We start from the raw sequence: 26894 nt of genomic DNA on the forward strand, positions 1-26894 counted from the left end.
AACGATATAGTGTATAAATATAGAATATTTATTATATCGAGCATTACATTAGTATATTATAACAACTGGAAAAAAAATATGAGACGCACTGTTGTTTTTTAAACAATGACATGATTGGCACGAGTTTATATGCAATACGAGTTTATATTTAGACATGGATTTTTATTCAGGAGATTTTTTATAGACTTCCCATATGTGTATTTATTTTTAACGCATTGCATGACATGATGTTAACCCATTGATAGAGGAGCGTCAACAAATGCAATCCGATTAAAAGCTGTATAGAGTATCACCTGAGTAATTATAATTACATATAGAATATTAGAGTGGTTTGGCGAGGGATGCAGACATGCCAAATCAGTTCCATATACATAAAACATGTGATAATGTTTTGAAACAAAAAGAAAGAGAAAATTACAAGCAAATAAATACACAATTTATTTTCTATACAATGCAAAGTCCTTTTTATGAACACTTTTTTATCCATTCAACCCTGGATGAGTAGTTATGAAAGACAAGTTTATGAACAAATGTACAACAAGAGTGTTTGGAGGAGGAATGAGAGACTATGTGGAGCCGAGAGAGGAAGAACTATTTTCGGATGATTTGTTCCTTCGTGGGTCTTCGGGTGTCCAGACTTTAGCTACCATGACGCTGCCGTTTGGGGCACCTGCTTTCTCACTGGACCATGAGAGGGAGTGACCAGCCAGTGGTACATAACCAGTGCCTGCAAATATTTGTTGCATAAATAATCAGGTTTTCTGGAATTATTCTTCGATACATATACCGAGCCAATGAGGGTGACACCCACAGTGGAACCAATAAGGTATTTTAACTCAACATGACCAAAACCAGTTTCGCACTTTTAATGTATGTTTGGAAGGGATTTATCTATCCTACGCAACTGAAGGTTTCTTATAGAGATAGTCCGATCTGACCACTAGGAAGTAAAACCAGTTTACGAAGGGGCCATTTTATAGAAAATGTAGCAAAAATAAAAAAAAGTAGTAGCAAATGTTGATGGTCTTATTGATGGTCTTATTTACTTGACAACAGCCACAGATTTAATTCACAAATATATGATAAATTACTCTTAAAATAGAATTTGGGCACAGCTGGTCATATATGGCAGTACTTTTACTTTCGTTGCTTGTACCGCCGGTACAAGAAAAAAGTACGCACTTTTACTTGTATTTCGTTACTTTTTAAATTTAGTACTTTTACTTGTACTTTCGTTACTTTTTTTGCGAAGAAGTACAAGTATTTGTAACGGAAATGGCGAATGAAATCGTTACTTTTTTCTAAAGCTCGGTGAGCTTTCTAAAAAAAAAATTTAAAAAAAAATGCTGTCAAAATACAATTATTTTGCTAAATGAATAAAAATATTAATTAGGAAGTTATTTTCATTCATTTTATTCATTTTCGAGTTTTATGTTTCTGTTTAATACATTTTAAATAAAAAATGTTGGATTTTGTTATTACGTTTTTCAATTTTCTTTTTGAACTCACTAATAACACATTTTTGTCTTAATACATTTTTTACTAAATACATTTTTACCTAGTACATTTTTTACTAAAATTATGTTTATGCCCGACCTAGTCAAACAACGCCCAGTCAAATCTCTAAGAACTTCGGAACTATTTGTGCTACTGAAAACTATTATAATTACTATTTTAACTCTTGAAAACTCGAAGGTATTAATTTAGCCGCTGATACTAAAATTCGTTTGCAAATTTTAATTATTCCGTTTGGCAGAAATGTTCGGAAAATGATTTTCTCGCATGACTTCAGCATTAACCATTGTTACAAATAAAACTGTAGACTGCTCTGTTTCAACTTATACTGCACATTCAATTATTTTTTACTAGCTCAAAGATCACAAAGCTATCTGAAACCCCGTGTTTGCTTTGTTTATGTTTGTGCTTTTAAAACGCGTTTCTATAGAGTAAAACAATTTTAAATCAATGGCAATTTAAATAAATAAAAGTAATAAACTAAAAATTAAAATCAATAGATAAAATTTCTTTTTCGTGCAAATTCATTAAAATCTTGATATTAAAATTATATTTGATTTTAAAATTATATTATACGATTATATCATAAAATTATATTATAATATTCCTCCGAATTTAAAAATAAATTAATGTCCGTAACTTTCAAAATTAAAAATAATTAAATAAATAAAACCAATTTTGCAAAAACATTGAAGAACATAAGAATATTATTCAATAAAATTTTAGATTACTTTGAATTTTCGATTTCCTAGAAATGTACTTCCTAGAATCGTTACTTTTTTTGTTTAGAACTTGTACTTTTACTTGTAATTTTCACTCGTTACTTTTTAAAATAAGAACTTTTTACTTTTTACTCGTTACATTTTTTTAAAATACTTGTACTTTTACTCGTTACTTTTTGAAAGTAACGTTGCCATATATGCAGCTGGTTCACTTTTTAAATAGTGTGGAGCACAGACTTCTTATGAAAAACCGAGAAGTAGGAGACGATGGCGTTCTTCTGATATATATTATTTTCTCCAAGCGTACTACTATAAACTACAAAAAATAAATAGTGAAAATACTTTTAAAACTACTTTACCGTACATAGCTCATTAATCAGATAATGTATAATTTCGGAGGGAGTTTTGTCCCCCAAAACTACGCTACTGGCCGAAATTAAACAACAACTGAATGCGGATGAATATCAGATACATTTTGTGATGCAAAATGATTTATTATATATATGTCTAGATCTTTGATTTGCCATTTCATACGTTTACTCAATTTATTTAGAATTTCCTTATAATTCGGAATAAGAAAGAGAATAAATGATTCATACCAGAGCTTTAAATATTTTAGACAAAAAAAAAAAAAAATCAACATTGGATTCACAAATTATTCCGTAAAATTTCAAACACTAATAAAAAAAAATAAATAAAAAAATATACAGATTACGGAATTTGGAAATAAGCATTAATTCGAAAGAAAATTTGGATTTCCTGAATTTTAGAAGTCCTAACGGGAGAAAAAAAACAGAAATATGCAATTTCGAAGTAGACATTTATTTTTAACAATAATTAGAAGAAGTTAGAATTTTAGAGCTCCCTATAATTCTGAAGAATATGAGTAACAATGAGATAATTATTTGCAATTTAAGAAAGCATGGAAAAGAAAATTTGGATACTTAAAACTTTTGCTCTCACATTTTTTTTAAAAAACTGTTTGACGAATTCAACAAAACAGTTTTCACAGAGTGTTATAATTATTTATTTAACAATAATTAAATAACGTTTTATTCAAATAGTTTTATACAGAAGAAAAATAAATAAATTCGATCGATTCGGACATACGATTAACCTTCCGTTAGTCGCGCACTTGTTTCCGACATGGTTAATCGCGTTGCACCTATGAGGTGTTTCTGATTTTTTGAAAGCCAAATGAAATTTAGTCTAGTTTAAATAGTTAATTGTTACCAATTTAAGACTCTTTAGAGAGATAAATATCAAAAAACTTTTTTAGCGAAGTACCGAAGATAAATTTTTCTTGCTCCCGCGTCGGATCTCTTCCTCCATCAAAAGATGTTCAACCAATTGACGCAAGAAGGTTCTGCGGTTTTTTACTCCATAACCATTTTCTGTGTATATAACTTGACCATTTATACCTGTTACGTTGAGAAGGACAGAAAATGAAATAAAATATATATATTTAATTCATAAAAATATTATATTCATAATACTTGCGTCAATGGTCGCGCTGCACCAGAGGGGTGATTTGAGCTGTCCATCGACATGTTCTAAGGTCGGTTTTACACGGACATTTGAGTAATCCAAAGTTAGGAAGATAACATTAGGCTGGACCCCCGGAAAAATCTATTGACGGCAAAGGAGGTGGAAGTGCAGTAGGGATGCACCTGTGAGGTGCGCGCGACTAACGGAAGGTTAAGAGATTAGCCGTGAATTGAATTTAAAGATACTCAATTTTTCAGCATTCCAAAAAGGATTACATTTAGCTACAAAATGATGAGTAACTCTCTTATTATTCATAAATACTTTGACCAGTAGAAACAAAAAAATTCTAATAGTGACATATTTTTGAAATAACTGCCAATGGAGTACCTGTGTAGTGTCTCTATCCTCATGGGTTCTTGAAACGTGGGATTTGTTCACGTTATCGACTGTTCCTTCCATTCTATTTCGAGTAAGCTAAGCCCGTCAAGTATCCATTCTCTTAAGTGACACATTCTATGTTCTTTCTTAAATATTTCCATTCTTTTACTGTACATTTACTCAGAGACTTAACACAAAGACAGGCAAGAAGCCAAACAAACTAATTATGCATCGAAGTTGCCAGGTACACAAAATACGGTTACAATAAAACGCATAAGCAAACAAGTAATGAATTAAAAAAAAAAATTTAAGTCAATTCCTATTTTGAACAAAGAAAATTTTTATTTTAGTTACTTTTGATTAAATAATTAAAATTTTTCTCCCATATAAAATTGAAATTAAATTTAATGAATGAATTAATATTTGAAAAAAAAACTGTACTAACATGCAAGTGACTATAAGTTTAAAAGGAAATGTATTTGAGTGGATGAAGTATTTGATGAGCGATCGAAATTTTGAAAGAGGATGTATATAGGGAGGCTGTTAACTAGTAATAGGTATTAAATAATATAATCTAAGTTAAGTGAAAGAAGTATACGAGATATTTCAAATCATTCGATACAGCACTTGTGCTTCCTTAACTCATCGTTAAATAACATTCGAACTTACATATGGACAGAAACTTAGCTTAACTTTACGCCATTTTGCTGATAAAGATTAGATAGGTCACGTGTGTGGGTATGGGAGGTCTTCTTCAACCCAATCGCATTTCAATGAGTGTCACATGACTTCTGTTTCGCCAATCATCATACTGATGATGGTGTGATACCGAACCTTATTACTGTTTTTTTTTTTTTTTAAATTTTATTATGAAGGATCATTTTTTTTTCTCACTATTTCAGAAACTGAAAATATCAATAGTCGCTGTTTCTAAGCTGAAATACAAATGATGACCACATTAACTCTAAGATTCTATGCAAAATCTTAATTATCACCATTTATTGTGTTTGCGCGGCTGAATCACTTGTTAACGCTCGTGTATCAATTGCTTAAATGAGACTAAAATATAAATTCAACAATATGTTATATAAATATAGAGTAATTATTATATGAGTACATTATAATAATAATACATCTAATTATCAGACGCACTTATAGTGTTTTAATAATGACATGATTGGCACGAGTCAATATTTTTCTATTTAAACACACATGTCATGGGTTTTTTATAGACTTCCCATGTGTATTTATCGTTATTGCATCACAATGTTAACCCATTGATTGACTAACGCAAACAAGTCGCGCAAAAACAATAAAGCGCTGTATCACCTGAGTAATTATAATTTTACATAGAATCTTAGAGTAGTGCGTAGACATAATATATAGCCTGTAAAATGCAAATGATGAGATTAGACGGAGAGAAAAATAATTTTATTTTTATACTCTGAATAAGGAGTTGTGTTTACTTTTTGTAAGTATATTAATATATATATATATAGTATATATTTGTTAATATAAACACTTAAAAACTTAGGCAGAGCATTCGTATCTTCGATTGATGGGGTGGACCAATGGGAAAGCGAGGATGACGCAGCAGCAGACACCTGGAATTTTTCCCACCACTTCCTATCTACTCACGGACCTTTCATCGATTACAGCAGAGGCAGATAAAATGGGAACCCGAAAGCACAATTTTCACCTTTTGGAATTTTGAGGGTTTTAATTCGTCTTCGTGTACGGAAAAATTATATTTTTACTGTAAAAAAAATACGTTAAAATGAGTGTTTACATGGAGCGCAACTATTGCTAAAAAATAAATTGACTTATAAATTGATTATTTAATTTAATATTTTGTACAAACGTTACTGTAAATGTGGGTTAAAAATTCAAAAGTAATGTTTTGAGTAAACGATTCTAGATGTTGTTTGCTATTTCAATTTTAAAATTTCATGGTGACATAAGTAAAGACTATTTTCATAGAACAATTTGTTCCACTGAAATTGAGTGAAAGTTCTTAAAAATGTTATTTTCTATATTCAGTCAAATCCCGCTATAGCGAACTTTCAAGACTCCTAAATTTCGGTTGTTCACTCTATCCGGGAGTTCACTGTAAACCATGTTCACTATAACGGGGTTTGACTGTATTTCGTTTATAAAATATTATTGCGCAATTTTTTTTTTATATTTTTTATTTTATTTCTTTATACTTCAACAGGAGGTAAATAATAGACTCAATATTTTTTCTTTCTGATTTTAAATTAAAATTACATTTCTATTCTAATTATTTCTAATGTGGGCAATGGAAACACACAGTTCGTTCTTAATAAAATCCTTGTCGAAAATGAAGGTAAAACACATATAAAAATAACAAACGAGATCATTAATCGAAAATGAAGAAAGTCTCGCACGTGAAAGAAATCGAAAACGGGGTAGAAATCTTGCAAATAAGGAGGTGAAAAAAAAAGCATCGGTTTTAATATCAAACATGTTTTGATGTCTCGTTAAAGCTTAGTTTAGATACTGAATAGTGCTGCTCATTCGATGTTCCAGTCCCGTATGATAAATGAAGTTCCGCAAACATTAATCTTGCGGAAACACTTTTATTCTTAAACAGATAAATTCAATCAATGAATTCACTTGATTTTGATTAGCGAAAAATTTAAGTTCAAAATCTCTTATTTTCACTTTAACGAGTGCCTAAGTAGGTAATCTGTAGATTATCTAAGGAATTTTTTGGCACTTATACCCTAGTTAATCTGCTCTAGATAATTGTTATACTGTGTCTCTCCGAATATGATGTTAAGCAAACCTAAAAATTATGTGAAAAAATACTTTTTTTTTTAATATAATACTTTTCATATCCCATTTAAATGGTGTATGTAAATAAAATACAAAAAAAGTTTGCACTAAGTTCACGTGCCTTCACACCATACGTTAAATATTTTCCCTTCTGAAAACTTTCATGTTTTCTAGGCATCGTCTGCAAAGTTAGCTGTTAAAAGTTCTTCTTTTTTTTTCTCGAAATAAATCATTCCTGTATGCTTTTAGTTGTGTAATGAGGATACTTTTATTTTAATTTTCAAGTCTCTGTAAATTGTATTAAATAATTTTATAGTTTCTAACCGCATCTGTGCTTTGTTAAGAATTCTTAACATTCTCTCTGTGCTTGATTGGCATACTTATAAGAATCCATGCGACTTACTAATGTTAATACTGTCTCAAAAAATAATAATAAATAAATAAATAAAACTAATAACTTCACTGATTTCGTTACGCATCATAGTTTACTGTACCTATAAATTTTTAGTGCTACAACAATCGTGGTGGTTATACCGATTAGAGTAAAAGAACGTGCGTCAGGTTCTTGGCAGAAACTATGGATGCAATGAAACACCTGTTATAGCTGCACCAGTGGCGCAGTTTTAATATATGTTCGAGGGAGTTATCGGTCATATCTCTTTCACGTAATAAAGTATATATATATATATATATATATATATATATATATATATATATATATATATATATATATATATATATATATATATATATATATATATATATATATATATATATATATATATATATATATATATATATATATATATATATATATATATATATATATTCTAAAAGTTTAAATTACAAAAAATAACTTTCTTATATGTACATCCTATTTACCGTACAATAGTTCATTATTCAAGTAATATTTAATTTCGGGGGGGGGGGTTGTCGCCCACGCCACTGATTGGAACACCACTTTGTTAGGTAGTTGACACCATTTTTGGTGTCAGATACGCGAACATTTTTTACAGTGTAGAAAGACTGCTTTTTACACTTCAGCGGTAACACGTGGAAAGTACAAGTATTTTTCAAAATTAGCTGTTTTTTATATTACTAGGAGGCTTCGCCCCCTGCTCGCTGGCGCTCCCCAACCCCGAAACTGCTTTCGCAGTTCATTTCGGATTGCTTCGCACTCCGATGCTCGCTTTGCTCGCTCATTGGCTACGTTCTTAACGTCTAGCTTTTGTATACTTTTTTGAACACTGAAGTTCCGAAAACTTTTCACTGTAGAAAATTCTAAACCTGTGCATTTCAATATTAATTTGAAATTCCAAACAGTTCACATATTTTTCTTAATCACACTATTCTAAATTTCAGTTGTTGAGAATATCATCGGTTTTATTGATACATACGTACGTATTAGCGTTTTATATAATAAGATAGATTGTTCTATCCTTTGAGAAACGTCTACTATGCATTTATATATGAGTAGTAGGCTCCACCCCTTCTTCTAGTGACTAGGTAAACTTATATCGTCTGCTCAGCAATCCATGCTCGCTTCGCTTGCTACAAAGTTAAACCCATTTGAAATTAAAATTTTTCAAATTTATTCCTCTTTAGAATTTAAATATTTAGTCAATAATAAGTTGTTAGAACAAAAAAAAAAATTAAATTGGAACGAATGCAATAAAAAACAATTATTACTTTTAAAGTAAATTACTTTCTCAACTTCGTAAAAAACACAATTATGAATTTCTGAACTTTGAACTATTATTGAAAAGCTGTCAAAATACCATATTAAGAAGTTATTAAATTAACAAGGAATGCACTTATTAGGGTCGAAGCTGCATAAGTATCATTAAAACATAGTACAGAACACTTTATTTGTTGATATGAGCGCTTTTAACCTTTTCAATGTTAAGCTCGTAGTTTGCTTCAGCTTCTCGTTGCTCACACGAAAAAGGAATTTTCATTCAGAAGTTTGAAAGCTATCACGCTTATGACAGCTCACACGCTTGAAAAGCCTTTGCTACCTCGCTTCGATACCATTTTTTTGTCGCTCACTCGAAAAATAGATGAGGTTGCCGTGTATGGAGATGGCGTCATAACTTACGTGTAGGAGAGTAAAAAAAATGAAACAAGCATCATTTTTCAAATATTATTGCTTTTTTTAAAAAAAAGAAAAAGAAAATTCTTCTAATATACTGACCCCTGTGGCATTGTATGATGACTTTTTTAGGCTGTTCAGCTACTTGGCTCTGTAGTGGATCGGCAGGGTGCCTTCCAGAATTGACTAGTTCACTTAGAAACCCTATGTATCCAATGGCCAGTCTGAGTGTGTCCACCTTGGAGAGTCGTTTCTCGTAAGGTAGGGTAGGTATGTGCGCCCTCAGTCCTTCGAAGGCGTCGTTTATGGATTGCATGCGGCGTCTCTCTCGAAGATTTGCGGCCTGCCTCTGTTGGACTTGTTGTTGGACGCACTTGCGACGTCTCCTCTGCTGCCGACCCCCGACATTCTCCTGATCGGCGTAGGGAGGCGGCGAATCGAAACCCCGTTCCAAATGCTGGAGGAACTGGCGATTGACCAGGTCCAAATTATCCATTAGGATCCCGATGGTGACCGCCGGTATTTGTGGGTCTGACCCACTTTACGAAACACCTGAAATCATTTAAAAAAAACTTTAATACTGTAAAAGAAAAGAACACATTATTGCTCAGCGTTGAAACCACAATATCCTTGTACTATTATAATGCGGTTAAAAATTTCTCCGACCTTCATAATATGCACTTCATATTATTAGACTCACTCTACGCAAAATCTTAAATGATACAGACTCGAATGGATTTAGTGCATCAATAAATTAAATGAGACGATATAAATGTAGAGCATTTATTATATATCAAGCATTATATTAGTATACTAATGAGATTGAACTGTAAAGTTTTAATAATGACATGATTTGCACGCGTTTATATATGCAATACTTTTCTATTTATGTCATTCGGGAGAGAGTCATAGGTTCGCTTGTATATTTAAACATTCTTTTTCAAAATTTTCAACTAAAGAAAAAAAAATAACTAATAATAATAATTTAAAATTTAATTTCCTTTTTCTCTTTCTTTTTCTTTAATTTTATTTTTATATTTTTATTTTTTTTCTTTTCCTTTGACACTTCCTTCTTTTTCAAAAGAAAAAAAAAAACTTATTTGCTCTTACTCCTTCATTAAAAAGAAAAATAAATAAATGACAATTATTATAATTTCTCTATCTTAGTAAAATATTTCTCTCCATCTTTTTTTAAACTAATAGACTTTCTTGTTTTGAATTCAATTTTAGGCTTTTGACGAATTTCATATTCGAAAAATTATATTTAAAAAAAAAAAAAAAAACTTTTATTTAAAAAAAAAAAAAAATAATAATAATTCTCCATTATAGTCTAGAATTTTTCTTTTCCTTTCTAAATTTCCCTTTTGTTTTTCTTAAGTGTTTGAATGCTTTCTACTTTTATAATTTTTTATTCTTACCTTAAAAATTTTATATGTTGTTATTTTATGTGTTTTACCTATGTTTTATGTATGTTTTGTCTGTAGAATGTTTGTTCTACTCTCGTGTGCCCTGAATAGGGCGGGACGAGGTACAAATAAACAATATACTTCCTATTAGTATTTATTCTTAACGCATGACAATGTTAACCCGTTGCTACACGAACGAGTGAAAACAGTCACGTAAAAACCGGATTATTCACCTAGAATCTAATAATATGGACAGTATTAATATTAAACCATGAGGACCGGAAATTCATTCTTCATTTTGATATTTGTGTCCGTTAACTGTTCGAAATATATAGGGATCTCTTGCATTTTTAGTTATTTGCTTCCATTTTTCGTTTTATTTATTTATACATTTAAAAAAACAAATTCTTCAACTTTAGGCCTTCTATTAAAGGGGTAGAAAAAATGTTAGGTGAGAGATTAAAGTATGAAGAAGTTAAAGGAATTAAAAATATTAATCTATAATTTCATTTATATTAAAAGCGAGCGTTCTTCCTACGGGGAGGAAAAAAAGTTATCACTAAATTAGTATTTGTTAACGCTACGAAATCGCGTACAAAATGGAAATGCACATTCTGACAAGCTGAAATAATTCCAATTTCATATTTATTTTATTATTCGTTGATCTTCCCGGTATCTTTACATTATTAGATTAAGCGAAACACGTTTTTAGAAGTTTATCCCAAAAGTAAGAATGAACTAATTCATTTGACATAATGCAAATATATTCGATTCCGTAATAGTCAACATTTACCACAATCAAAAAATTTTCCGGAATCCCCTTTCGGAAGTGCAATTGGCAATCAAAGAAAGACTCATTTTTTTCTTCTTATTCATTAGAGTTCTATTATTATCTAATTAGAAATCTTCTATAGTTTAATTTAAAACAATGACTAATGATAAACTACCTAGAATATATTATATACAGTCAACATGGTTTATAGTGAAAGAGTAATCGAAATGTTCGAGCCTTGCTATACATATGGAATGTTATTTTTTGCGGAATATCAAAAGAAGAGAGTAAATTGGATAGTATTTTTTTCATTCATTTTCTAGTCATTTTTGAAATTTCTACATATAATACACTTATCGATTTTTAAAACCATCTATGTCATGGAATGTAACAATAAGCATTTTTTCATGTTTACTTCTTCTATCTCAGTCAATAAAGGCTATCCCTAAATTTTTTTGTACGCAAGGCGAAGAGTTATAAAAAATAAAACACATTTTTTGTAACTACATATTATATTTTCATACCTGCCAACTTTTATGCATTTGGCGTAAACTCTTATTTCTATATTTAAAGTGGTAATAATATGAATGCTTTCACTATATTATTTGCATTTATAAACTTAATCTCTTTGACTACCACTATTTTTAAAAAAAATAAACATATATATTAAAATGTAATACTCCGCATATGCTTTTTCAAAATACAGCTTACGTTTCTGCCTAAAAATGTAATTTGAATTCCATCTTACTACCACTGGGGAAAATCATCCTCGAAAGGATTAAAAGTTGGTAGGTATGTTTTTTAATCATACTTTCAGTATCAGGAGTTAAAAATTCTTCATTTTACTTGTTGCCCAAATTTTAGCACAAATGGAGTGGGATACACACGCAAACAAACTTTTCATGTTATTAATATGCATAAAAAACCTAAAGGGGAGAAGACAGTAAAGCGTGCTTTAATAATTTTTTTAATATTTTTCAAACACATTCGTTGAAAATTACTATTTGGTTAGTTGCTAAATAGTTCAAAGTAGTTTTCCATCTGTATTTAATATAGATGTAGTACATGCTTACAATTTCTCTAATATACATGTTAAAAATTTCAAATCTTACATAGCAGTCCTGATATGATTTGTTTTATTCAAAAATATTATTGCAGAGATAGAAAAATAGCACAACTTTTGTGTGAACAATTTCATAAACTAAGCAATTTTGCAATCGTTTTATAATCTTTTAATTTTAAGTAAAATGCTTTATTCTATTTTGCGTATATTTGGACTAGTATTGATTATGTTTGCAGTACACAGAAAAAATATTTATAAATTTTAAATTTCAAAATATTATGCATTTTGCACTAAGGTGCATATTGTATTCAGATACTATTAGATTTGATACATTATACAAGTTTCAGATTCATTTAGCAATTTGTGCAAAATTACAAATTTAATTTTAAAATTTGCAAAAGTGAGAAGGAAGATAGTCAATACGATAAAATAAAATTACTAACAAAAGAAACATCTAATTGATATTTCATAGAAAAAAAAGCAAACGATTTTAAAACAAGACTCAAGTCAGTTCTAGCTTCAGCATTTTCTTTCTTTCTTTTTTTTGTTTTTTTTTTTTTTTGTTTAATTATTTGGTGAAAAGGGCGATGGCAAAGTTGGCAAATTTTGGCAAAGTTGGCAAATTTTTTGATGGTGGTGAGTTTTCGTGGTGGTGATTTTGCCAGTTACGTTTTTTTTTCTGAATAAATTGTTCGTGTTCGCTGATGCAAGAAAGAAGTAATGACATATTAAAGGGGTGGGTGCAAATTTTGTTTTTATTCAAACTCGAGTTTTATTAAATTTAATTGTTTCATTGCTTAAAAGTTCTTTTGTTTTTAAATACTTTTTGAGTGTTTTATTATCGATTGCTTTGTCAATGTTACTTTATAGTGATCACATTTTTTAAAAAAAAAATTTTTTTTCTTCATTTCTATAATAATGCACTCTTATTATCAATTTTAACAAACACTGTTATATACATGGTTTTTAAGTTCTGATTTATATTGTTTGAGTTTGTAAAATAATTAATTTATTTGCACATTTCTTCAATATTTTAGGTTTCCTTTTTTTAAAAAAATTCATTCATTTTTAAACAGTTAGGAAATTTAAGTTTTCTCAATTCAAAATCCTGATTTTGAAATAGCAGTTGTAATCTATGTACTTTCAAAATTATTATAATGGTTAAATTTACAATATCAATATCATTTATATTAATTTTAAAGTATTAAATTTTTTTAATAAATATTAGGTGTTACAAATTCTTGTTTTTTTTTTTTTCTGAGAGTGACCCATTCAATAAAGCCTACTATTAGAATACACATGTGATTCACTAAAGCACGCAAATTGATATATATATATATATATATATATATATATATATATATATATATATATATATATATATATATATATATATATATATATATATATATATATATATATATATATATATATATATATATATATATATATATATATATATATATATATATATATATATATATATATATATATATATATATATATATATATATATATATATATATATATATATATATATATATATATATATATATATATATATATGATTATTATTATTGTTATTGTTGTTATTATTATATACATAAATAGATAGAGAGAGGGGAGGGGGGAGAGAGGCCATTGGGGATGAAGGAAAAGAAAAAAATTCATAGAAAATTTAAAATTTTAAGATTTATTAAGTTTTATTTACGTATGCTGCCGGTACATGAAACCCATAATATAAAATAGAAATACAAAGAAAAGGAGGAAAGAAATAAAAAAAAAGAGAAAAGAGAGGGAAAAGAAAATAAAAGTTATAAAAATTGAAACTAAAAAAATAATTAAAATTATTAAATTAGAGAAATAAACACCGAAAAGATTTACGGATATAATAGTAGCAGCTGATGACGAGATAATGACTATGTGTTGATTGTGAATTCATTTCTGAGCGAAACACTATTGGACGATGAATTTCATTCACCTCTGCAATTGCATTTTTTAATATTTTAGAGGAAAACTTAATAAATAAACTAAAGCCATGTGTAGTCAAAAATGAAAAATAATCATTCTCACTACACAAAGTTGTGTATCGAGTATTATTACAAAAAAATACATTTTTAGTGTGCAGTCAAACCCCGCTATAGTGAACCTTCAAGGAACCGAAATTTCTGTTCACTATAACCGGAAGTTTACTCTATTCGTACTGCAAACAATTTTAACTCATTTTTCAGAACTGCTCCCTTTTATGACACATTATTTAAATAAATGAGCCGTAAAAAGAAATGATTAAGAAACAATCACAAAAAAATGTGCTCACTTTTATTTTTTATGATTCTTTGTCTTGCGTACAGAGAATGGAGGCCTTTATTGAGGGATGGGAAAACTGAGATAGAATAAGCAAGGCCACTCAATAGATGGAAATCGGTGTTTGTATTTTATGTTTCAAAATTACAAAAAAAAAAATGTAGAAAGAAAAAAGAGAGTCCAAAAGTTCATACTCTTCTTTTTTGATGGCTCACTCTATCCACATAAAAATAACATTATGATGAGTGCAAAGGCACTGGAGTTAACATTTCGTTCACTATATCCGGGAGTTCCATATAAAACCATGTTCATTATAGACAGTATTTAAACACTGCTGATTTTTAAAAGTGAACTATACTTAGCATATATTTATAGAAATCTCTTAGGCATAATTTTAAGCCGGATCGGCCTCTGGAAGCACAAATCATTATTCAATAATCTTTTTACGAGCTATTTCTGCGAAAGTAAGATATGGAAGTGCTTAATAATTACTCATTTCTTACTGAAATTTATTCGTATTTTATAATTTTTTTATTCTGAATCATAATATTTATTAATGTTCCAGTAAGTATAACTTGTATGATTAAGCAATAAATATGGGTAGAAACATTTAAAATAATTAAAAGTAAATAACAATAATAATTTTAGAAGTTAAATTCTTTACAATAATTCTTCAAATACGTTCAAGTTAGCGCAAAATGCTTTTAAAATTAGAATTCAAAATTTAGATTTGCAACGAATATTCGGTATTCGGCTAGAAAGCCGAATAATTGAATTGATCTGATTTTAAAAAAGACTGAATAATTCCATGATTACTAAGCATCTACATTTATAATCAATTCACTTGATATATTTTAAATGACAGAGCAATTAAATTGTAAGTGCATAAAACCAAAATAAGTTTTAAATATATTGCATAATTTTGTTTTAAATATTAAATGCAAAATAATTTTTGATTTAATTAAATTATATTAATTTTATAACTGAATATATCTTTAATGAGCCTTTTATTTTAATTAAAGGGTATCAATATACGTGAAAAATATATGAAATGACTGCTATTTAAGATTTCAGTTTCACTGATTAAATTAAAAAAGAAACACTTTGAAACCAGGAGAAATAGGGAAATATTTTAATTTTTTTTTTCTTTATAAAATTTGAAAATAGCGGAAAAAGAATTACTTAGTTCATAAAACACAATTGAACGCATAATGTTGTACATTTTCTTTCATTTTAATAATAAATAAAAGAAATAAATTATACTTTTCTTTAAAAATTGCACACAAAATGTTCTAATTTATAAATAAAATAATAAAGCTGTTCAAATTATTATTTTTAAAAGCATCTTTAAAAACAAATATATTATTAAAGATAAACACCCACCAACAAAAACTCAAGTTAGTGAATATCACTAACAGTGATATGAAAACACTCACAACTTTTTTTGATAAAATAATTTAATACTTAAAGGCCGGATATTAAGTTTAAAAAAATTTAAAAAATAAAATTTGTTAGCATTATGTATTAGTAGCTGAGTTCTTCCTTAAGAAAAAAAAAATACAAACTGTATAAATACATCAACAAAATGAAATTTGCAATTGAAACACTTATTGTTAGCTAAATATTCGGTAATCAACCCAACTACTGTCTTCCAGATAACACCAAATTAGCGACTGCCACGGAGACTCATTTGTGAAGTCACATGTGACCTCTGCGACTTATATCCGACGGTTTTTGAGGGTTACTATGATCGCATCCATTGCGTATATAAAACAGACTGCATGGTGTCTAAGAATTTGGTATTCTCACATGTAAATAAAGGCAGAAAAGAAAAACACTGCAAAAGATGGCAGAAAAATACAAACAGAGCTAGATTTTATTTTAAAAGTTAATTAGGATGCAGAAATTAAAAGTTCGTGAAAAAACATTACAATAGATTTTAATTAAATTATAAGGAGTCTTAAGGAATTCATGTTCTTAATGACATTAGTTAGTCTTCATTAAATAGGGTCTTCATTACAATCTTTCTTAATGGCAATAGTTACACTATCGTATTGAGTTAAAATAATCAAATGAAATTTTAAAAATTGCCTGAAAATTGAACAATTCTTTAATGATTTTAACTTAAAACAAGAATGAAGCCTTTGAGAAACTATTGTACATTCATTATGATAATACAATTACAGAAGATACATAATTAAAAAATATGTATACAGTCTAACCCCGCTATAGTGAACCGAAATGTCTGTCCACTATAACGGGGAGTTCACTCTATCCCTACTGCAAACAATTTTAAATAATGGTTCTGAACTTTTTATTAAACATTATTTAAATAAATGACACCATAAAATGAAACACAAAAATGACTGAAAAAACAGTCACAAAAAATGTGTTAAATTTTATTTTTTATGTCTCTTCGTCTTGGGTACAAAAAAGGGAGGGATGCAAGGGCGCCGGCAGCGGGGTGCAAGGGGGTGCACTTGCACCCCCCTGGCTTTTTTTTTTAAAAACAATTAAAGAGATACAGAAAAATTTTGTTATAAAATTTTTTTTATTAAAGATATTTTTATGGAAAAACAAATAATTAAGTAATTATTGAAACATAACAATTAAAAAATTGTTTAATCAAACAAGAATTGTAATCGTCTTGTTTGCTGTCCAAATCTGTTTTTAACTTTTTCAATGAATTCTGAGCTATATTTTTATATTATTGAGCTATATTTTTATACTATATTCTATATTTTCAGATATCTGAGCTATATTTTTAAATTTCATTTAATAAAATGTAAATAATATTATATTTTCTATTAGTTATTCAGTTTAACAAAGGTGTATAACACAAGCTGACTTCTCGCAACTGTAAAACTTCATCAACACAATAAATACCGATGTTAAGCTTGCACAAACACGTTAGTATTCGAAACTACTGTTTGTAGTTATTTGTGCTTCAAAGTCAGTAGCTATGCCAGCGCGATTGCCTCTGGGCAAAATTTGTAAGTACAAGAAATTCGTTCTTTTTTTTTAAATATATTGCTAGAATGAAGAAATGTATCTTGAAAAAATGAACAGATGAAAGTATATGTAATAACAAAACAAAATGTCATAGCAGAATATTTTAATATTTTTTCGGGGGGAGGGGAGGGTAGTTTGTTAGAGGGTTGCACCCCCTTTTATATTATTTTGCCGGCGCCCTTGGAGGGAGGGCCTTTATTTAAGGATGGGAAACTGAGATAAAAGAAGTAAACAAGAAAAAATGCTTACGTCTACATTCCACTCTAGAGATGGTCTTAAAAAATCGGTATATGTATTCTAAATATAAAAGTAAAAATTTCAAAATGACCAGAAAACGAAGGAAAAAAAATCAGTCGAAGACATTGTTCATACAATCCTCTCTTTTTTTTTAGGTTCATTATAAATCCGCAAAAAATAACTTTATCACGGGAGTGAACGTTTTGTTCATTATATCCGTTTATACCGTGTTCACTATAGCGCGGTATGACTGTAGATAATTTTTTCAAATGGGTCGTGAAATTAATTTCGCATAGTTATTAAAATTTAACTAACACTGCTTTGTGTGTCCGTCCTGCATTATAATCTCTCTTTTTTTAAATATTCTTTTCGGGCAATTTTTTTTTTCATCACTCATTTTTCCTGGTGTAAATTTTGTCTTCTGAAAATTATGCTGTACAAAACATAGCTCATAATGAAGTCAATAAGGGTTCATTATTGTTTTTTTTTAAATAAATGTTGTTGCACTTTCTTTATTTGTGAGTAGAGACGAGAGCTATATTAAATTTTGTCCACATCAACCGTCCCATCCCTGTCAGGAACATTCATTTACTAAGTTCGTTTCTCATTAGCAAAAAAGAGAGCAGCATTTCTCTTTCTTTACAGTCGACGTTTTATTATTTTTCCAAATTCCGTTTTATTATTTCCCCCCCCCTTCCAAAAATAGTCAAAAGATTTGGTTTCAAAGAGAAAATGCTCAATTTTTTTTTATTGTGCTATTTCTGTAAGGTATGAGTGATAATTATGACTTTTTATGCCTATTTACTAAAATTTTTTGATGTGACGCCTAAAATTCTAATTAAGAGGTTAAAATTGCACTAGCATTACAGCCACATTGGAACAAAAAGAACGCGAAACTTTATAGGCGACCTTTCAAACTTTGATATGGAATAGAAAAGATGGAATATATATCGCTATTTCTTTTCCTTCTATTTTAAATTTATATGTTATCAATACGTGCATCTTTGAATCATTATTCAACTAAGTGAAGTAACAGATAGATAAAAAATCATCGTTTTTGTTTCATTCGATTTTCACAAAAATGAGACTGTTTAATGAGGCTATAAAACGAATACGTACCTTTTATAGAAGGTAATCCAGTTAAGCAGAAGTGGTGCGGTTCAATTCAATTAGGCTCACTGAATCAAAATTTTGGAAATATCTCCCCTTTTCCCGAAGGACCGCCTATCACCACTAAGAGCGCATGCGTGACTCCGCCTACTAGAAGCTCCTAATGATCCACCTCTCCTGTCCCTCACTCCAGAAAGGATCCTTTATTGACATTTAATGTAAATGGTAAAAAAATACAGGAATAAAGAAATTAAATATTAGTTATGAGTCCTTATCACTGGGCTTGCTGGCAAATAAAATAAGATCTCTTTCTGAGCTTGGAAAATGACAGAAATCGCTGTCGTTTTTTCTTCTCTTTTATTCCTTAAATCAAGTCATAAAGTTGTAACTCAAGTGAAGTAATTGGATCATTAAAGTTATTCTATAACAATAATTTGCAAGTTGCCCCAAAGTTGGTGAGAGAAAAGTATGAGAATAAGTGGTTTCATTAGTGCAATGTGATAAATGTTAGTATTTTGTTTGTTTTGAAGTGAGTAATATAAAATTTCGTCAATTTCTTGCTATTTCACAGCTCTGAAATTAGCATTGCACGCTAGCTTGGAAATAAGAATATCAAGAATAGAGATTTTTTGTTTCACCCCTATATTCACTTCAAATAAAAAGTGTATAAATTTTTCAATTACTAATTGCAATCGCAAAATACCATCTTAACTCCACTTTTTAATTTTTTAGGTGTTATTTCCCCATTTATATAAGGGTGCTAAGACATTTTTTTTTTTTCAATGAATATATAACATAATTCAAAAAAATGTTATTTTAATCTGAAATGACGAAAAAGTAATTTTTTAAAAATTGAAATGGTAAATAAATAGAACACATCAACTAAAATCTAAATGGAATTACGTTACCGCTTTTTCGGAGTAGTTCTTATATCATTACATTAAAATTAATTAGGTAAATATCTGGAATATTCCATTAAACATTTCATGCAATATATCAACAAAAAAAAAAACATCTTCAGACATATTTAAACATTATAGATCATTTAAAAATAAAAAAAAGGGATTGATTAATTCATTTATGCTATTTTCAAATTTCAAGGATATGGCTCAATTGTTATACAACATAATTATTAAACAAAATTGTTATTAAACAAAAATATGCCATTGTAAAAGTATGCCATGGTATGCCATTTGCCATTGTTGTTATTTATGCCATTGTAATAGTTAGGCCAATTGTTATAAACTGGACACGGGTCACTTTTTATTAAAATGTTTATTTATCATAAGATATACCCTGTGTAAATATAGAGAATTTTTAAAAATGTGCATATAATTAAAGTTGTATGTAAAATATTTTTAATTCCCTTAAAAAATTCTCTAGATATGGCGAAACACGTAAAAAGTAAATTTAACAAAGGGGTCCAAACTTAGGACTCATCTTCGACCCAAACTATTGGGACCTATTTCCTAGATTGTGGTTACCCCTATATTTTGAGAGAAAAAAACTCAAAAGGGTGACAAAAAAAAAGTATTTATTGGGAGAAAGCAAGTCTTTGTGTTTGATTTCGTAGTTTAAAATATCGTCGGCACTAATAAATTATCATTCTTGAGGTCACTCCCTTGAATCGACAGGGTTGAGTCCTAGAACGTGAAGATCCAATGAGGCAAACCGGGTTCGAATCCCAGCGATGGCTGGTCGATACAAACCCGGCCCTCACCAAACGCAATGCTGACGTAAAATATCCTCAGTGGTAGACGGATCACGGGTTAAAGTCTCTTTGCTGTCAGGCTAACCGTGGGAGGTTTTCGTGCTTTTCCTCTAAATGTAAAGTAAATGCTGGTTAGTTGCCTCAAAAAGTCCTCCTCGAAGTCAAATTTTTTTCCGAAACTTGATCCAGGAATTTCCTTGTCTTGTGGATTGGGTTCAAAACTACTGAGTTGAACATCAGTAGTCGTAAATTCAACATTTTGTCGGCTGTTCAACAATGGTTATGAAATAGAATTAGAATCTTATACCAATTAATCTAGCATCATTTGATTTTATGATAGTATAGTGATTTTTTTTATCTTCTCCTAAACTAGGGGTGCACATCGTTTTTGAGCGAAGGTCCACTTGCACAGCACGTAGATTAATGAAGGGCCGCACGCATATGTCATGTCAGCGGCAAATATGATAATTTTTAATCTAAGCACCAAATGTTTCTATCAGTATGAACTTATCACATTTGAAAAAAATTAAATACTTTTAATTATTTGAATTTATTTAAAACTAAAAACACGCACACACACACACACACACACACATATATATATATATATATATATATATATATATATATATGTATGTATGTAACAGTCGGCGGGTCGCATGTGGCCCACAGGCCATAGGTTGTGTACACCTATCCTAAACGGTTTAGTACTATTTCTTCATTAATTTTGCTTTTCAGTACATTATTTTTTTATTTATTTATTTCAAATACCCTTAATTTTAAATTATTATGGAATATAAAAAGGCGAATTTTTTTTATGTTTTCTCTAAACGTTTAAATGGGATTTCTCTAATACTCTTACTTTATAGTACATAGCATTTATTTTTCATTTCGATTAATATTTATTACCAAAATTAATTAAGCATCATTGGTATCAATAATAGTTTGACTTTTTACATTTCTTTTAAGCGAATGAGTACCATTCCTCCACATTTTTTTTTTTAGAACACAGCTTATTTATTTTATTTTAATTTAGACGCATTACCAAAATGAAGCCTCATACTATGACAATTTTTTGCGTTTCTCCTATACGGATTTAATCTATTTCTCCATTCATTTTGCCTTTCAGTACATGATTTATTCTTTCCTTACTTCAATTACTGTTGATTTTAAGCTATGTAATTTTATAGATTAACATTCTAAAAGATAACTATAAATAAAATAAACACTTGGTTTTAAATAACTTTATAATAATTTAGCGACGTCATCCGAAGATGTTATCATGTTCATGCTGATAATTGAGTTGATCTGACTTATTAAAAAAATTATTAAATATTAAAGAATGTGCGAAAAAACTTTTTTTTCAATGAGATCTCTAAGAGCGAGTAATAAGCACTGATGTAAAATATTTAAAAGAAAGAAAATCGTTTGCAGGTCTGAGTTTTCTCAATGACCAGTTTAAACCCCACGAAAAAATTATTTTCTACCGAACGAACTGATTGGAAATTTAAAATGAATTTTAGGATCGAAAGATAAATTTGCTCCTCGTAAGCGCTGTCCAAACTTCAGAAGAAACGGTAACACACACTCCATTTTATTTTTATAGATAATACTGTAAGTGTAATACTAGTTCAAATGTTATTATTCTTTTTTTTTTCCAAAGGTTAGTACAATATAGGTGGTATGAATGAAACAACCGATTTTCTGAATCGTTTCCTCGCGAATGTCTTTAGTACTCACAGCCGAAATATGATTACCTAGAAAACATAGGGGGAACAACGTTATTTTATAATTAAAATATTTCAAATAGTGATAAAAGTGAGTTTTCTTTTCCCCTGATTAAATTCAAATAAAATATGTAACAGAACAAAATTTACGGTTTCATTCAGTTTTTGAAACTCTTCGAGAAATATTTCCCAGCGATCTACTTTTACTTTTTTTTTTTTAAAAGAGGATTTTGTTATCATGCCACCCTGTCACAAAAAAATAAGTAAATCCCCTTTACGCAATTTTTAAACGGCAGCATTCTCTGGAAAATATGTTTGAGTAATGAATCTTGAAAGGATTGATTGCCATCCTATGAAATTGAATCAAGTTTCCGTTTAAGAATTAGACTATATAGTTTCAACTAAGCGGTTCATTCAACGTGGTTACCCATCTTTTTAAATGCAACCCACTATTTTATTTATTTATTTTTGTCAGTTCAAGCGGGAAATTATAGGAAGAGGGGTCATTCCTTATCTGTAGCACAATAGGTTAAACGCGTTTCAAGTGGGGGTTTTTGTTTTAAAAAAAAAATTAATAAATAAAAATTCATCGTCTTTTCACATGATAGATTTTGAAAGTTTTTATTTTTACTTTTAGCAAAGAAGGGATAAATGACCCCAGGTGAAAAACACAGAATTATAAATGCATATAAGCACCCCATCTTCAAACTTCTGTATCACTGTTCACAATGTATGATTAAAAATACAGGGTATGAATGTTGAGGTGGGGGGTAAGGGCGCAAACAGGATCACGTGACCTGAGCAGTAAATGGGAAATGTATGACAATCGATTAGTTCCGCACGCGGTAGGGAGCAAAAGAATATAAAACACAAGGGGGGGGATGTGTTCTTTCCGCTGCACTGAACATTAATTGGTAACACCGTGACGCACGCGCACACCATGTCACGAAGCGTGTCGCCCACGTGGGCCTGAACACTATTAAACACTGATTGCGGGTTTCGCCCCATTGTACTTTTTTTTCTTCTTTTTCTTTTAATATTATTCAATTAATAGTTTTTAAAAATTGAAACATTTGTAATGTTTGTCCATAGAATGATACTGAGGCTGCTATGGAAATAAGAAGTAGCTCTATTTGAAATCTCGTAGAGCCATTAGGGAAATTATTTCCATTGACAGATTATACTTAATTATTTCAATGAAAAGCAAAAACATGATGTCCTTTGCTTTGAACTGCACATAAAATACAGTCCCTGGTTGAATCATTAGATGCACTCTATGTAAAATCTTAACTACTTGAGGTGATACAGCTGTATTGTTTTGACCGCGACTGTTTGCGCTTGCTTACGCTCCTGTATTGACATCCTGTATTGGTCCTGTATTGGCTCCTGTATTGTCCTGGGTTGATATCGTAATGCAATACCTTGAAAATAAATACACGTAGGAAGTATATAAAAAATCTTCTGAATTAAAGCCCATTACATGTATGTCTAAATATAAAAGTATTGCATGCAACTTCGTTCGAGGCATGTCATTACTATAAAACTGCAGTGCTGACTCAAAATATCCGCAGAGGTAGACAGATCATGGGTTAGAGTCCCCTTGCCGTTAGGCTAACCATGGGAGGTTTTCGTGGTTTTTCTCTCCATGTAATGCAAATGCGGGTTAGTTCCATCAAAAAGTCTTTTACGAAGGCCGATTTCTCCCAATATTCGATCCAGGAGTTCCCTTGTCTTCTGGATTCTGTATAAAATGACATGACTACGGAACTGAGCATTAGTAATTGTAAACCCAAAATTGGGTCGGCTGCTCCACGACGGTTATAAAATGAGAAATTTTTATTTTTTTTTTAATGTCACTATCATATTGAGTTATATTGTTTCGCGACACTGTTCAAAACAAGAACGGGGGCAACAACTGAGTTTTGTCTCATTTCATTCCCTGTTCATTTCGAGTCCTGTTTAAAAGAACATTGAACAAATACTAAGAAAATAATATTGTGTTTGTGGAATGAAAACGATCAAATTTTATCCGCTCGCGTATCAAGAAAGATGGACGATACTTAATTAATTTTATTATTATTTTTTATTTTATTTTATTTTCAGTCATTTCTTCGTTTTATCTCATTCTATCTTGTTAAAAACAATTGCTCAAATAGATAAATATTAAATAAATAAGAAATTAAACAAAAGTAATAACTTAAATGATCGAAAATTTTCGAACTAAGTAAGTCTATGATATTTTAAACAATGCAGTTGAGAATTTTTCTCTTTTTTTTAATAAAAACTGCTTCCTTTTTGCTCCAATTCACAGAATATAATCACGATAACATTAAAATAATAATTCTTTCTTCATTTACTTGAGTTATTTTTCGCATTCAATTTTATTTGTTTTGATCACTTCAATCAATTGTGAGTGAAGCTGATTCAATTCAATTTTGAGGCAAATATTTTCTGAGAATGAAGTTGTTCGATGGAACTATTCCGCATTTGCGTTACGTGAAGAGGAAAACTATGATTACTTCCCACGGCAAGGAGACTCTAACCCATGATCCGTCCACCCCTGAGGATGTTTCACGGCAGCACTGCGGTCGTTGCAAGTTCGAATCGACCCACTATCGCTGGGTATTCGAGCCCCGTTCACGTCATTTTAAGGCGAACTCTCTATCCTCTGAACCATCACGACTAAGGCATTGTAGATATACAGAAATACAAGCATGTTTTAAAAGCAATGCAAAGAATTTTTAGCTTTCTTTCGAACTCAAATTTGTACTATGATGTCTTGCACGCCAACATAAAAAAATCCTAAATAAAATCCTAAATAAATCCTGTCAATAACTGCTCTTTTTAGAAAGCTTAAGTGAGTTAAAAAGCAGATTAGTTAGAGATTAGCAGATTAGTGAGTTAAAAAGCAGATTAGTGAGTTAAAAAGCAGATTAGTTTTCTGGCAGATTAGTTAATGATGTAGAATTTTGGAGATTTTTTTTTAAAACATTTTTTCGGGAAGAAAAAACAAACTATTTACCAATATTCAAGTGAATTTAAGCAGCATACCAAATTTTAGCTGTAGAGGATCATTAGCAGTCGAGTCATGTAGCTAAACAGATTACTTTGAAAATCGCAGGAAAATTTTTTGAATTCACAGACGATTCCAGTTTAGATTCCAGTTTTTAGGTTCCAGTGTGTGTTTCCGAATATCATTTTATAGTTATCGTCAAATAACTGTGAATAAAACAAGTCAAAAAAGAAGAGAAAAAACAATTCAAAAATTTTGTCCTCTTAAAGATAGTGACCACAAATTAATATTTTTGTTAACAACTCTTGTTTATTTACTTCAGTCTGAAGTGCTCTTTTGGAGGGGAGAAAGCAGCAGCTGCGGAGATTATGAATAGAACACAATAAGTGTGTCACTTATTATCCCATTATCTGTCCCCCCGCCCTCTTCTGAAGTGGTGGTGGAAAGGAGGGGGAGGGAAGAGAGAGAGAACAGCAGGTGTCATAAGAAGTGATACAGGTAGCAATGGATGACGCAGGTGTCATATCAGATATCATATCCAACAGTGGAAAAAGGCTTGTAACGGAAAATAAAATGAAATTTCAGTCAAACTTTTAAAGGCGACACGAGGGTTATCATGTAATGTCCTTTTTCAGAATAACCAAAATTCGGGATTTAGGTTAAAGTACATTTGTCTATTCTCCATACGAACCTTGCAAATGAGAAGAAATATTACTTTTACTTTTTTTAATAAACAACATTACTTTTCTATTTTTCATTATAACTGTCGTTGAACAGCCGACTCCAATTTTTTTTTTTTTGGGGGGGGGGGCTTACGAGTACTAATGTTCAACTCCGTAGCTTTGTAATTTTGAACCCAAACCAGACAACAAGGAAACGCCGTGATCAGGCATTGGGAGAAATTTGCCATCTTGGAGGACTTTTGGATAGAACTAACCTGCATTTGCGTTACATGGAATGGAAAACCACGAGAACCCTCCACGGTTAGCATGACGGCAAGTTGACTCTAACCCAAGATCCGTCCACCACTTAGTATATTTCATATTAGCACTGTGGTCGGTGCAAACCGAATGCGGAATTCGTATCGACCAGCCATTGCCGGGATCGAACCCGGTTCACCTCATTGGAAAGCAAACGCTCTATCATCTGAGCCATCGGGGCTCATAAAATTTTCCGTCGAGGCGGAGGAAAATTTTATGAGCCGCAATGGCTCAGGGTATCAAAGGCTGTAAGTTTTTTTTTTTTTTCGCCCCATACTGCCAAACGTAACTACATTCTTGCAGCTTAAAACAACTCTTTAAAAAGGACTAAATGTCGCTGTCGGAAATCAATGTTTTTATTTTGAAGTAATTAGTTAAATAATTCAAAGAGTTTCAAGTTCAATAATGCTTCTAAGATAAAATTGGCAAATTTAAAAAATTTATTAAAATCTTTTTCCGTCTTTCATAATCAAGGCGAATATGGTTCTATGCGAACCGTAATAATTGGTTAAGAAACAAAAAGTTTAATTTATTTTCACATTATGACGTATACTGCCGAAATATC

The 26894-nt window shown here is 30.1% G+C and overlaps 1 protein-coding gene across 3 annotated transcripts; it reads right to left on the reverse strand.

The window, feature by feature from the left end:
- Positions 1 to 414: 414 nt before the first annotated feature.
- Positions 415 to 25713, reverse strand: LOC107442446 (pancreas transcription factor 1 subunit alpha). 3 transcript variants are annotated; one of them, XM_016056021.4, is made up of 3 exons: positions 25388 to 25713; positions 9097 to 9546; positions 415 to 727 (listed from the first exon to the last, which is right to left on the reverse strand). In XM_016056021.4, the coding sequence occupies exons 2-3, from the start codon at positions 9488 to 9490 to the stop codon at positions 567 to 569; spliced, it is 555 nt and encodes a 184-aa protein (XP_015911507.1). In that variant the 5' UTR covers positions 9491 to 9546; positions 25388 to 25713; the 3' UTR covers positions 415 to 566. The 3 variants fall into 3 exon arrangements, with proteins under 3 accessions (XP_015911507.1, XP_015911506.1, XP_071034266.1); XM_016056020.4 differs by having other exon boundaries at positions 25359 to 25713; XM_071178165.2 differs by lacking the exon at positions 25388 to 25713 and adding an exon at positions 18908 to 19094.
- Positions 25714 to 26894: the final 1181 nt, after the last annotated feature.

The sequence above is a fragment of the Parasteatoda tepidariorum genome, chromosome 1 (genome assembly GCF_982258835.1).
Source record: "Parasteatoda tepidariorum strain Cologne lab strain chromosome 1, Ptep-v5.0, whole genome shotgun sequence".
NCBI classification, from domain to species: domain Eukaryota; kingdom Metazoa; phylum Arthropoda; class Arachnida; order Araneae; family Theridiidae; genus Parasteatoda; species Parasteatoda tepidariorum.